The sequence below is a fragment of the Neoarius graeffei genome, chromosome 13, assembly GCF_027579695.1.
Source record: "Neoarius graeffei isolate fNeoGra1 chromosome 13, fNeoGra1.pri, whole genome shotgun sequence".
Lineage (NCBI taxonomy): Eukaryota > Metazoa > Chordata > Actinopteri > Siluriformes > Ariidae > Neoarius > Neoarius graeffei.
The window spans coordinates 24868264-24883703 of record NC_083581.1 but is presented as its reverse complement, the minus strand read 5'-3'; the positions used below and the strand labels follow the sequence as shown (position 1 = coordinate 24883703).

General features: G+C 42.1%; 1 protein-coding gene across 4 annotated transcripts in view; it reads right to left on the bottom strand.

The window, feature by feature from the left end:
* The window catches only part of LOC132896509 (teashirt homolog 2), an 86921-nt gene that overhangs the window by 33035 nt on the left and 38446 nt on the right, over positions 1–15440 (bottom strand). The window contains exon 2 of one of the 4 annotated variants that reach the window (XM_060937388.1): positions 7179–7382. The exons of the other annotated variants lie outside the window; for them this stretch is intronic. Within the exon in view, the coding sequence (XP_060793371.1) occupies positions 7179–7245 (67 nt within the window). The 5' untranslated portion in view covers positions 7246–7382. The remainder of the gene's footprint in view (positions 1–7178; positions 7383–15440) is intronic. 4 annotated transcript variants of the gene reach the window in all.

The following is a 15440-nucleotide window of genomic DNA, read 5'->3' as shown; positions in this document are numbered from 1 at the left end:
CTGTATGCTCCTACTTCACTCCTATTACGCTATTTAAAGCCAAAATCCAGGATCGTGTGATTTTTTTTTCATACACGCCAACCATTTTTGTGCCATTTGAAAATAAACAAACAAACAAACAAACAAACAAAAATAAAAACCCACCACACACACACGGCTGCAGTGCATTTACCTGAGTTGAGTGAGTTCTTTTTTCTTTCCTCTTAAAAATAATAATTGCAAAGGAAAGCCTGCGAAGCCTTATGGCAGATTAGGAAATGAATTGGAAATGGCTTCAAATTGTCGCTCGAAAGCAAAGAGGCTGCTTTTGCACCACAAGGGGTTCCTTACCTCAGGCAGGAAGAGGATTAAAAGGAGCCATAAAAGAGCTTAGTAATGGCATCGGTAATGTTTCATCACCATTAAAAAACATCTGCTTTGCATTTTTCACTCCTCTGCTTCTCATTTGTCTGCGAAACTTTTTTCTTTTTTTTTTGTGCACCAAACTTCTTCTCGAGTCCTTTCACCTTCCTTGCCTTAAAACTAGGGTGCATTAAAACTTCTGCGCTGTCCTCCCATGCTGAATTACGGTTCTGAATCATCTTGCCTGCTCCCCGACCTGGTGATTTAATGACTGTTTTCTATATGGAGTCTGATATATTGGGCCGATTAGGTCGCTTGGTTTGACTGTTTTCAAAAGCTGCCTGTTCAAAGTAACTCCTTGGCTATTTTTACGTGGGTGAGCGATGTTTTGACTTTCTGGTTTGTGCAAATTTTGGGACTGTGGTGAGCAACATGAAAGACTTTCAACGCATATCAACATGGTCCTGTCTGGCCACCTGCTGAAAGGATTACAGGAAATCGGGCCAAACATCATATCGTGGTTGATCTTCCCTTAAACCAAAAGTTCATGAGAATCGATGAGCTAAAAGATATGAATATTATCTGATGAAACTGCTCTCTCTCTTGTTCCTGTACCACACCATGTCCCCCCACTCACACACGGTTAATAAAAAGGGTCTGTTATAAAAAGAATCCCATTCCTGGCCATGGCACAGAGGATGGCAGTGTTGAATAAAAAGGCACGGCTGAAATCTCGTGCTCCTTCCTGAGAAAGATCCGACAGTAATCCGGGCCCCGGCTTCATTAGGTTATTCCAGTGCACATGACTGATTGCTGCCAGTCAGCACGGCCCATTCACTGCCCACGGTCAACACCCATCAACCCTGCTCAAGGGGAACATTCACTGGGAGCCAAAAAGGGAGTGGTGCAGGGTTTTTGTGGCATGAGAGCTGGATGGCATTGCAACAGTGATCCTTTTGTTCGCACCTATTTAAAGACGTCGATTATGGAGACTTTTCTCTCATCTCATCGAGAGATCTGCCTTGTGGGAATCGGGGTGTGCAATGAATCCTTCATTACGAAGAAGATGATCTTTTCAGGTTTTAGTAGTAAATAAATCGCACAGTAATTTATCCTGTATTTCGTTGTGTACACAAAATAACTTACAAATTGCTTCTTTTAACCTCACGGACTCCTTAACTAAGATTCTTCACGTCTATAAACTCCTTATATGCGCTCCAGATTGTCCACTACACAACAGAAAGGACGTCCTGCGTTACAGCTCTGTACCTCTGGGTCTCCATGACTGTCCTTGTCTTGCCTCATCTTGTTAGTTGTCTGGTTTTTGTATCCTGTAAAACACGCCATGTTTTTTTTCTGTTTATATATATATATATATATATATATATATATATATATATATAAAAAAAACACCTTTTGTACTACTACTACTACTAATAATAATAATAGATAGTACTAATGTCGGGCGGCACGGTGGTGTAGTGGTTAGCGCTGTCGCCTCACAGCAAGAGGGTCCGGGTTCGAGCCCCGTGGCCGGCGAGGGCCTTTCTGTGTGGAGTTTGCATGTTCTCCCCGTGTCCGCGTGGGTTTCCTCTGGGTGCTCCGGTTTCCCCCACAGCCCAAAGACATGCAGGTTAAGGCCAATTTATGCTGACAACGCAGTCCTCGCAGATAGCGTCACAGACAGTGTCTGCGTAGCCCCCCCCACCTTCGCAGACGCTCTGCGCGCACCTCCCAAAAATTGTGACCACCGCAGAAGCCTCGCAGACAGTGTCGCAGACAAGAGGGCTCCGATTGGTCCACTCTACATCCGCTGTACACGCACTTCCGCTTCCCTACTTTCCCGGTTTGGTTTGTTTTCACGACCGCCATTTTTAAAAACACGAGCGAAGATGGAGCAGCATGAAGAGCGGTTGATCGAGGAAGTACGGACATCTATACGACTCCAGTTCTAGTCATTATAAAAAAAAAAAAGTTCTAGTCATTATAAGTAACCGGAGGATAAACACTCCACTAACCATACCCTCCAACTACTCCTAGCGACTTCACGCCCCCTTGCGTTGTGCCGGTGAATAACATCGCGCACGCCTATTACTCCCCGCTCAACGATAAATTACAACTGTCTGCGAAAAGCTATCTGCGAAAGCCTTGTCGCAAGAGCATGCAGAGGCCTTTAGGTTAACTGGTGACTCTAAATTGACCGTAGGTGTGAATGTGAGTGTGAATGGTTGTCTGTGTCTATGTGTCAGCCCTGTGATGACCTGGCGACTTGTCCAGGGTGTACCCCGCCTTTCGCCCATAGTCAGCTGGGATAGGCTCCAGCTTGCCTGCGACCCTGTAGAACAGGATAAAGCGGCTACAGATAATGGAGATGAGATGAGTACTAATGTCAAGGTCGTCTAAAAGATGGACAAATAAGCTTTGTTTTGACTTCATGTCACGTTTTGCTGTGACACCCACATGCTCTTTTGTTTTCATTTGCGTCTGGTCTCTGCCCTTCTTACGATTGGTGTATATCGGATTAGGATCCTTGGGCGTGTTTGCATCTTCACGAAGTCTTATCATGCATTTCGTTGGTTAAGTCCTAGCTTTGTTCCTGAGTCCTCTACTTCAGGTAGTACTGGATTTCCTGGTAATGTATCGTCCAAATGTGTTGCTATCTGGGGGTTATGACCCCTGCTACACGCTCTGATAATGATATGTGGAAAACTCTTTTGGGGTTTTTACGGCGTGAGAAAACCTATGACTGATTACAAAATATGCCGTACAAAGGTACGACGTATCTCGACACTGTAACTTCAGCATGACAACGCACATCGACTCGGACTAGTCAGATTAAATCGTCTGCGTGGACAACATACAGCCTTACACTACCGTTCAAAAGTTTGGGGTCACTTTGAAATGTCCTTATTTTTGAAAGAAAAGCACTGTTCTTTTCAATGAAGATCACTTTAAAGTGCCATTCCACCATTGGATGTATTCTTTGGCATAAAATACAATATATTTTGACAACATATATAAATGGTATCACTAGATAGAGAAATCTTTTAGCTTCAAAATGATATAGCAAACATAATTTTTTGACAACGACAAGTATATTAATTTTGCGACCAAAGTCACCTACCCTTTTAATTTCCGCGCGTGATGTCATCAGCAGGTTCCCCTTCTTGTGTACCACGTGACGTGTGACGTGGCACATATTATCAGCAATGGCGGATAGAACGTGATAAAAATAATACCAATAAATCTAGCTAACAAAGTAACTCAATTTTTCGCAATTTTTTTGGCCCCCATATACGAGGAGAAATGACTCTCACTTTGGGGGTTTCCTGGTCTAAAAATAGACCGACACGTGGTACACAAGAAGGGGAACCTGCCGATGACATCACGTTTCACTACCGCGCGGAAATTAAAAGGGTAGGTGACTTTGGTCGCAAAATTAATATACTTGTCGTTGTCAAAAAATTATGTTTGATATATCATTGTGAAGCTAAAAGATTTCTCTGTCTAGTCATGTTGTCATAAAATATATTGTATTTTATGCCAAAGAATACATCCAATGGTGGAATGGCACTTTAAACTAATCAGAAATGCACTCTATACATTGCTAATGTGGTAAATGACTATTCTAGCTGCAAATGTGTGGTTTTTGGTGCAATATCTCCATAGGTGTATAGAGGCCCATTTCCAGCAACTCTCACTCCAGTGTTCTAATGGTACAATGTGTTTGCTCATTGCCTCAGAAGGCTAATGGATGATTAGAAAACCCTTGTACAATCATGTTAGCACAGCTGAAAACAGTTTAGCTCTTTAGAGAAGCTATAAAACTGACCTTCCTTTGAGCAGATTGAGTTTCTGGAGCATCACATTTGTGGGGTCGATTAAATGCTCAAAATGGCCAGAAAAATGTCTTGACTATATTTTCTATTCATTTTACAACTTATGGTGGTAAATAAAAGTGCGACTTTTCACGGAAAACACAAAATTGTCTGGGTGACCCCAAACTTTTGAACGGTAGTGTACATGTGAAAATACTGACAAAAAAAAAAAAAGAAAAAAAAACCCCTCCAGTGTCATATAACTTTCCTGCTAGGGCAACACTCAAATCACCTCACCATTAATAATAATAATAATAATAATAATAATAATAATAATAATCACCTAATTAGGTTAGGTTAATATGGGACGGCCTTGGGCTGAGGTGCCCTTGAGCGAGGTACCTAGCTCCCAACTGCTCCCTGGGCGCTGTTAGCATGGCTGCTCACTGCTCTGGGTATGTGTATGCGCTCATTGCTCACGTGTGTGTGTGTGTGCGCGCGCACGCGTTCACTGCTTCAGATGGATTAAATGCAAAGAAGAATTTCACGAGTGTGTGATGAATAAAGTTGCTCTTCTTCTTAATTCACGATATTTTTGAAAAAAAAAAAAAGATATATATTCCATGAAGAAAATGTTATTCCCAAACAAATGCAGGATTTATTTTCCTATTCTTTATCAACTTAAATATTTATTTTGTTAAATTAAAAAAAGCATTTAGTTTCATTTACTTAATAATCAACAATAATTACTGATCTACATTTGTAAAGGTTGAAGTAAAATATAATCGTCTATTAACTAAAATATTCCTTTTATTAAAAATGAAATGGTTCATAACAAATAATCCTTTTCTTAATAAACTCTTGTGAACATTTGTTCTGCTTCCATTTGCGTCTCTTTTCTTTATCTTTCAGCAGTCTGTAAAAAGAAAAAGAGAGAGATCCGATTTCTTATTTGTACAGTCAATCACACAACACCTCTTTCATATTTTACATCTGTTTTTGTGCGTTTTTGCCACTGAGCTCTATGAAATCTGGAGAGCTCATCGGCTCATCAGAGTGAAGCCATCTGATCGCCATCTTACCACTCACATCGTGTGGATTTGGTTTGTGTGTTAAAAGTGTCGTATCTGATCAAATTTGCCCCAAGAAAATTATTTCCTGAGTTTTTTCCTTTCATTACCTCCTCTTATTTTCTCCACTTTACCCACATTCCTTACATATCTTTATAGTGTTCCGCTTCACTGTTGTTTTTTTTTCCCTTTTGCAGTCTCTGATCATTTTTTAACAGCTCTTACTACTATAATAATTTCAACAGATTATTTCAGTTTTTCTCTTATACAGTGTATCTTTCTCTTTCATCTAGTTATTCTTCCTATCTATCTATCTATCTATCTATCTATCTATCTATCTATCTATCTATCTATCTATCTATCTATCAATCATAGACCCCTTTCACTGACGTCACCCGAAACCGGAAGTAAACAGACCCTGCGCCATTTTGGAAGACCAACAAACTCGTGATAAGGGGATAATAACGGCAGCGGTATGTGAACCCACGAGAATAAAGTGGAGTGGCAAACGACTTAAACAAACAAATCTGAGCTGTTTTATTTATGATTTATTGGCCCAACAGTAGACTTGAAAGAAACCTGTGTGAGACTTGGCAAAAAACTGTGGATATAATGGATAAGTCTGTGCATGATCTGCGGACACTTTGAGGTAAGCAAACGCAAGAAATTCAGATTTAAAACATGCTAAATTGGCCCCAAGTTGATAACTGGATGAGGAGCAAGCCTCCCAGACTTCTACAATTTAATAATAATAATAATAATAATAATAATAATAATAATTTAGGATGGTTTGGGGCTTGCTCGCTGCTGCCAGGTTGGTTGTTGAGTAGCCGTAGCCTGACTGTTTTTTGTTTTTTGTTTTCTTGCGTGTGCTATCATTGTTGAGGCGAGGTTGTTTTTTGAACATGCCAATGCGGACACGATTTCCCCTGATGAGTTATGACTTCAGATGCGATGCGTGTGTGGAGGTGTGGAGTCCGCGTGATATGTGCGCAAGATAGGCTTCTCTTGTGTTTGGAGAGCCGTGCTCCGAGACAAGCGCAAGCATACACACCCCCAAGGGAAAAAAAGGGGCCCCCCGAAAATATCGGCATAGTTCAAACACTGAGTGTAGGCACTGGGTGTAAACAACAAATAGTTTACAATGTCTGGGTAGCAAACAGATGGCAGAATTGGTGTCAGGTCCTCCTTATGTTTCCATTCTCCCTTGCCCCGAGTCTTATCATATGGGTCAAACCCATCAATCACAGCCAGTTTCTCCACATACCGTGCCCTTTCTGCAGCTGGTAATGTACTCACATAACCAGAATTATCATCCATCGTGTCACTTTACTCTCGCTCGTACTTTGTTTTATATTGTGAGTGCATGTACTTGGTCTTCCAATATGGCGCCTAACAAAATCTCGCGGCGCGGTGACGTCATGTGAAAGGGGTCTATACCAACACAAAGGCTGTACGATACTTCCTTTCTATTTAGGACAGTTGTTGAAACAGGATTATTTTCTCATGTTATTTGCCATTTTCATTTCATTCTCACAGTCATGTCTTAACAGTATTTATTGGTCGCATAATTCACTGTCACAATATTCATGCAGCTTGCGACCAATAAATACTGTTAAGACATGACTAAGAATGAAATGAAAATGAAAATAACATGAGAAAATAATCCTGCTTCAACAACTGTCCTAAATAGAAAGGAAGTATTATACAGCATGTGTGTTGGTATAATTAATAGATAGATAGATAGATAGATAGATAGATAGATAGATAGATAGATAGATAGATAGATAGATAGATAGATAGATAGATAGATAGATAGATAGATAGATAGAATATACGAAAGAGAAGTATACACTGTGTAAGAGAAAAACTGAAATCTCCATTGAAATATAGTTAGTTTTTTTTTTTTTCTTTTTTATCAGACATCTAATTTATTGGGTTTGTTTACCTGACATGTTTCGACGTACAACTTCCGTCTTCCTCAGAGTGTCACCGGATGTTAATTGGTGACGCATCTTTTATCAGCTGCTGTTTCTGAAGATAACAAACATCAGCGCTGGATCAGGGAGGCCATGGAGATCCGTAAGCGAAGCCCGAGGACCATCAACCGGGATGAGGGAGCATACATGCTCTCCCACACCTGGAGTGCCATCTTGCAGGGGACAAACAGACAGTAGAAGGCGTGACCGACCTGTCAAACCAGACAGGAAGGCCACGCCTTCAGAAACAGCAGCTGATAAAAGATGCGTCACCAATTAACATCCGGTGACACTCTGAGGAAGACGGAAGTTGTACGTCGAAACATGTCAGGTAAACAAACCCAATAAATTAGATGTCTGATAAAAAAGAAAAAAAAAACTAACTATATTTAATATAAGACATAATGAACGTAATCGAAAGGAAAAAAAAGCTCCATTGAAATAATTATAGGAGTAAAATAGCCGTTCAAAAAAAAATGACCAGAGATTGAACTGGAAAAGGAAAAAACAATAACAGTGAAGCGGAACACTATAAATATATGTAAGGAATGAGGGTAACATTGCAAAAATAAGACAAGGTAATGAAAGGGGGAAAAAGTCAGGAAATATTTTTCTTGGGGCAAATTTGATCGGCTACGACGGTTTAACACAAACCAAATACACGCGATGTGAGTGGTAAGATGGCGGCCAAATGGCTACACTCGTCTCTACAGCGGGGAATAGGCTATGAGCTCTCCAGATTTTATATAGTGCTCAGTGGTTTTCGTGGCATTAGAGATGTGTTACTTCTGCCTACGGTGAGATAGATAGATAGATAGATAGATAGATAGATAGATAGATAGATAGATAGATAGATAGATAGATAGATAGAATATACGAAAGAGAAGTATACACTGTGTAAGAGAAAAACTGAAATCTCCATTGAAATAATTATAGGAGTAAAATAGCTGTTCAAAAAAAAAATGACCAGAGATTGAACTGGAAAAGGAAAAAACAATAACAGTGAAGCGGAACACTATAAATATATGTAAGGAATGAGGGTAACATTGCAAAAATAAGACAAGGTAATGAAAGGGGGAAAAAGTCAGGAAATATTTTTCTTGGGGCAAATTTGATCGGCTACGACGGTTTAACACAAACCAAATACACGCAATGTGAGTGGTAAGATGGCGGCCAAATGGCTACACTCGTCTCTACAGCGGGGAATAGGCTATGAGCTCTCCAGATTTTATATAGTGCTCAGTGGTTTTCGTGGCATTAGAGATGTGTTACTTCTGCCTACGGTGAGATAGATAGATAGATAGATAGATAGATAGATAGATAGATAGATAGATAGATAGATAGATAGATAGATAGATAGAAGAAATACATGAAAGAGAAAGATACACTGTATAAGAGAAAAAACGAAATAATCTCCATTGAAATAATTATAGTAGTAAAAGAGCAGATCAAAAAATGGTCAGTGACTGAACTGGAAAAGGAAAAAAAAAAACTAACAGTGAAGCGGCGCGCTATAAAGATATGTAAGGAACATGGGTAAAAGTTCAGAAAATAAGAGGAAGTAATGAAGGGGGGAAAAGTCAGGCGATACTTTTCTTGGGGCAAATTTGATCGGATATGACGGTTTAACACACAAACCAAATACATGCAATGGGAGTGGTAAGATGTCGGCCAGACGGCTTCACTGGTCTCTACAGTGGGGACTATTGGTGCGTTCATGTGCTATGGGAATTATGGTAAATACCAAACGCCGACATGGAAAGCACACATGAACGCCCCTTCTTGTGGTATTTTCCACTCGGCAACTCGTAGAAAATTTTGATACACGAGTTGCCGAGATGAGATGAACTTTAACCTTTTCAACATGGCGGTGAGCGGTACAAGACACTTGAATGGTAAGCATTGTACGCTACTAAAGTTTTTTTTTTTACTAGTACTAGTGGGTAGTTTTTGGTGTCTATGCAATGTTGCGTCATCAACAAGTGTAATAGAATACGTTAGAAATCCGTTTCCTTTAAAAATGTGTTATGGTTTGTTTTTACCTATCCAGAGCAGACGCTATTGCTAACGATAGCTAGCTAACTAACTATTGCTAACTAGCAGTCCGCGTCCTTTGTCAAAAACAACAAAAGCATGTGAACACAACACACTGGTAAATACCACTTCCCAACTGGAAAATATCATCTTCCCATAGCACATGAACGCAGCATATGAGCTCTCCAGATTTTATATAGAGCTCAGTGGTTTCCACAGCATTAGAGCTGCGTTACTTCTGCCTACGGTGAAGTCACGTGTATTCCTGATATTGTACATTATTGTGCCCTGAGGTGTCTAAAGAATGCAATTACAGTGAGGAAAAACTAAGAGATTACACAGCCTGATGATCAACATGATTTTTCTTTTATTTAACTGATTCAAAATTATAAATTTGCATCGCAATTTATCGTCACACACTATATCGGGATATAAGAAATGTGAAGAGGAAACAGAACAGCTCGTGAGCAAATTCCTTTACAGGACATGCTGAGGTTTTTATCAAGAACACAAACACACAATGTTCTACCTCAAATGCTTTCTTAGAAAACGACTATGCAGTACATCGGAGTTTTTCATTTCCAAATAGTCTTGCTAATGGATTCCTGAACCGTCCACCCTTGATTACTAAGTAGCAAGTAAGTAGTCATTTCATTCTAATTTTATTTTCAGACTTGGTGTGAGAAACACGTGGTTTTTTTTTTATCCACAAATTGAAATAAATATAATCCTGTGATATGCTGATCTATCAAGAAGTCCGACATTTCAGCAAATCAACATCTCAACTAGAACACACTGTCAAGCTGTCAGCCTGATGCAAAAATAGTCGAGGACAAAAGGCCTACGAGGGAACAAATTGAGCTCATTTGATTCCTCCTGAATATTTACTCATACAGACAGACGTCGGATGAAAATACTCTCATCTCCAACAACCTCTCTGACTATTGGAAATGTTTACCGTAACCCATTCAGGAATATCTCCAGCTTATGGGCTGCCTCCTATTCTACTGCACTACCTGGTATGATAAAAGAGGGAAAAAAAGAGAGATATAAAGGAAGAGGGAGACAGAGATACAGGGAGGGCGAGGTGCCGGATGATGTTCGGCTGCAGTAATAAAGTCGGTAATATCACTATCTCAGCCTCCTCTCCCAAGGATCGCCATAAACCTATTTCGAAAATTGCACCCATATATTTGTGCGAGACAGTTAGCTCATCCTGGTGACAGTGCAAACTTTTAGGGTGAATTATTCCCATGTCATTCAGGGGCGTTTATCAAAACGGGTCAATTACTTGAGGGCCAAAATTTCAGAGTGCGCTTGCCTGAGCTGACTTACATAAAGAGGCGAGTGTGGAGACGGCCGAGCCAGGCACAGGCACAGACAAGAACACTCTTTAAAGCATACTCGACACGCTTAATCCTAAAATCCTCTTTTGTTGCTCATACATCCAAACTCATCTGGTAATACAGTAATTGGGCAAGAAGAAATTCAGACTGGAGATACACTCGCCGGCCACTTTATTAGGAACACCCATACATCCACCTGCTGTCTGTTTTATGCAGTTCTCTAATCAGCCAATCGCTTGACAGCAGTGCGATGCATCAAATCACGCAGATACAAATCAAGAGCTTCAGTTAAAGGAGAATTGGAGTCATTTTTAAACTTGCTTTATGTCTTAATTAAAGGTCCCGTGGCATGAAATTTTCACTTTCTGAGGTTTTTTAACGTTAAAATGAGTTCCTCTGACCTTCTTAAGTCACCCCAGTGGCTAGAAATTTCATAATGTGTAAACCAAGCTATGCCCAATATTTGAGAATGGCGTGTCAAAACGGCGCGTTGATAAACTCTTCCCTTGCCTACGTCAGCAAGGGAGATGATCCCCACGCCCCCCCCTCTGGATTCCCACCCACTGTATGGATTGTCCACCCAGCTCAAAAGTTGCCACCAAACATGGAAATTGCGCTGTACATGGATGTGACAACACAGAAAGGAGTCTGTTTTTACTGCCGACGGGAGAGCCCCTGAAGACGCAGTGGCTTAATTTTATTTACTCCAATAATACGCCGTCGAGTCTACCTAAGACGGTGTATGTTTGTCGGAAGCATTTTCCTGAGGAATGTTTCCACAACTTGGGACAGTACAGGGCAGGTTTTGCACATCAACTGTCACTGAAGCCTGGGTCCGTACCAAGCATCCCTGCCGCATCAGCAACAAACACCGAACAAGTAAGTGTATAACTGTTAAGTCGTTTTGCCGTGTTTTAAAATCGGTGCCACGTTAGCCTTGCAATGGCTACATTAGCTGTGCAGCTAACCGCTTCCTGCAGTTAGCCAGGTACTCTGCGCTACAAAACCAAAAAGCATGCAGCATGCTCTGTTATAATAGCCAATCAAAACAGTTTTTACAAAGACACCCACATTCTTTTTTTTTTAAGTCACTCGTTCATTTTATTTGTTTGTTTGTTCAGTAAAAACCCAAACATTTGTTGAATTTATTTTATTTCCTCGCGTCGCACCTTAATGACGTCAGCGTGCGGTATTTTTCCCTTCGCGGTTTGTTCCTTCTCTCTCGCCATAGTAAGACACCCACATCCGCTTGTTCTGACCCACTGGAGGTAGCGTCACAGTACTGTTAGCCAATCAGAGATGACGCGTTTACATGTCATGAATATTAATGATAAGACCCGCCCCCACCCTCTACCCTTCCCCGCCTCCTGCTTCTCATTAGCAAAACGACACACTGGGAAAAGCGCTGAAATGGGGCTTTCTCCCAGGAGGCTATATCTACGTGCCGAGGGTTCATTTCGAGAAAGGCTGCGGATATAACATCCGGAAACCTCCACGAGCCCGTTTAAAGCATCAACAAACCACCATGCCATGGGACCTTTAATGTGCTATTCAATTACGTTTTCAGTTTTAGTACCCTTATATCGTGGCTCGTATTGGCACCTAATTGCAATTAAATATTATACTTATCGGCCTATTCGGTTTTTAGCCATGTTGAATTGAGTTCGTTTGGTCCACGGCAGGCGTCGCTTATCCGCGCGATCTTCACGAGACTTGTGTGAGACTTCGAAACGTCAAGTGTCAACCAGGTGTCAGTGCCGCCATTTTGAAAACTGTTTTCCAAACGAAATATTGCACAAAAACGAGTTTAAATGACGCCTACTTTTTTCAAACTTTCCTGATTGCTATCAAAACAAACAAAACTTCCGGCTTGATTACGTCAGCATTCGAAAGAGAGCGCGCGCGTCTTTTGATAACACTGGCAGATGGTCACTTTGATTTCCGCTGTACGTTTTACTTCCGTCCCACGATGACTCGCACAGGTCTCAACGAATCTCGTTTACGGCCGTTGCTTTGACATATGGACTGATCTATTACAGAGCATATTTCAAACACTCATAATTTGCTATAGCAGTGACAAAATAGCGATCAAAATGCATTCTTTAAATGCATATTTAATAAAATGAGATAAATAGGGGCGGCATGGTGGTGTAGTGGTTAGCGCCGTTGCCTCACAGCAAGAAGGTCCGGGTTCGAGCCCCGTGGCCGGCAAGGGCCTTTCTGTGTGGAGTTTGCATGTTCTCCCCGTGTCCGCGTGGGTTTCCTCCGGGTGCTCCGGTTTCCCCCACAGTCCAAAGACATGCAGGTTAGGTTAACTGGTGACTCTAAATTGACCGTAGGTGTGAATGTGAGTGTGAATGGTTGTCTGTGTCTATGTGTCGGCCCTGTGATGACCTGGCGACTTGTCCAGGGTGTACCCCGCCTTTCGCCCGTAGTCAGCTGGGATAGGCTCCAGCTTGCCTGCGACCCTGTAGGACAGGATAAAGCGGCTAGAGATAATGAGAATGAGATGAAAAGAATTTTGATAATAAAAAATTTGCCTTCATTTCTCCCTTCATGTTCACAATGTTCAAACATTAGAATGGAAAAAATTGTGATCTCAAAGTGTGACTTTCTTTCACTGTGGCATGGGTGTTGGTTTGAGCCAGATGGACTGGTTTGAGTATTTCAGAAACTGCTGATCTCCTGGGTTTTTCACACACAACAGTCTCTAGAGTTTACACAGAATGGTGTGAAAAACAAAAAACAAAACATCGAGTGAGTGAGGGACAGTTCTGTGGGTGGAAACAAATGCCTTGTTGATAAGAGAGGGAAGAAGAAGATGGCCAGATATGTGGTTCGAGCTGCCAGGAAGGATATAGTTTGTTGTTCGTCCCTCGTCGTCGAGGACTCCTGGATTCATTGACGGGGCTGGTGGGTCCGCAGATGGCTAACAAGTCCAATGCGGGCCCGGAAAGCTCTCCCACATGTTGTACACAGTCCAGAGTCTTGACTTGCGCGATGCTTGGATTATAGTGAGGAAGGACTGAGTGGGTAAATGCCAACCTCACTCTCTCGTGAGGTTGGACTTCCGAATCCAGTAGCAAGGCATGGCCAAGACACCTGGGGGAGACCGGGATGAAGTGGGATGACCAGGGCGTCACGCCGTGCTCGAAGATGCAGCTACGCAGGTTTGAATTCAGGGTTTTCCTTCCCCTAGACGGACTGCCTTCCAAGGCTAACGAGCTCCGTCTACCCGCGTTCATAGGCATCAGGGCATGTCCACACGCCGGTAGGCCATGCATGCCGCATGTCTAGGGGCCAGACCTCCTCCGGGCTCCCTGCAGTTTAGCCTTGGCCTTGCGGTGCCCAGTTTCCATCTGTAGCCACGTAGAGGCACTGCATAGGACTTGCTGTGGAGAGGTTATGTACTGGCAGGACAGACTTACACACTCGGCTGTCTTTTCGCAGTGCTGCGCAGCAGCTCTGCTAGGCAGCGGTGTGGCCTGAAAGCGAGAGGTGGCAAACACACTAGACACATCATGCAGCTATTTAACCAGGAAGGATATACCGACTCATATAATCACTCTTTACAACCGTGGTGAGCAGAAAAGCATCTCAGCATGCAACAGCAGAAGACCACACTGGGTTCCAGTCCTGCAGTCAGGAACAGGAATCTTAGGGTGTATTCAGACCAGGATAGTTCGATAGTTCACTTGCTTTGGTTCGAACCAAATGTTTTTTTTATTTTTTCATTTTGGTGCAGTTCGCTTTCACACTGTACATTTTAGTAAGCGGACCAAAATCTGTCAACAAAGCCACGTGCCCTGAGGTCGTTCAGCTATTGGTCAGAGACGACACGCGCACAAACCGTTAAGTTCAAAAGTAGTCATGGAGGCTTTCCGTGCTGTTATTCTTTTTAATGTCATCAAAACTATATGCTTTTTCCAGTTTTTACTGTTTTCACAATTGTGCGATTACTATGCTGTTGTACAAGTAATTTATCAACGACGACTTCAAAGGGCAAGGCGGCTACGGAGGATAGCGCTGATGAGCGCACATCATGTGACAGTTCTGGCTCTTCACGCAAGACGGAGGAGGTATGTGTCGGGATATTCGCCTTATCCATCGTAATAGATGAATTTCTTTTTTGCGTCGCTAGTACCGCCACTTTTTGAAAGAATGTCCCTGATTTTAATGTAGGTCTGACGGAGTTTCTTCACTTTTAGCCGACATTGTTCTGGGGAGCGCGTGAACCCCTTCTCCTTCATTTTCTCACTGAATACAGCAAACACGTCGGCATTTTTGTGTGTTCTCTCCAAAAGCTCAAATATGTGGACATCTGCCCATATATCCACAAGGGTACGCGTTTCTTCCTCGGCCCACGTTTGCCCCCTACTCATTTTTTGTACTCTGTAGTCTAGCCTACCACTGGTCTGAATGACTGAAGGACTGTTGTAAGGTTCCCTTGACAACCGAAACAGTGTTTGCACTTTGCGGTGGAGTGTCAAGACTCTGTTTCCCATAATGCTCGACAAACGACGGAAGCTCCCGAGGTACAAAAAAGCAAAACTGTCGGATTAGGTCCGGTCTGCTTTCACACCTCCAAAAGATCCGCACCAGAGTTCCTTTGGTCCGGACCGAGTCCGACCTTGCAGCTCGGTCTCGGTCCGCTTGTTTGGTCCGGACCAGAGTTCGGTGGTTTGTATTCAGACCAACCCAAAAGGTCCGGACCAAGGGAAATTTGGTTCGTTTGGTCCGGACCAAACAACATAGGTGTGAATATGCCATTAGAATCAACAACAAGTACCTATTAAAGTGGCCCGTGAGTGTACAGTACTATAGTACACAATGTCATTCTTTAATGCATAA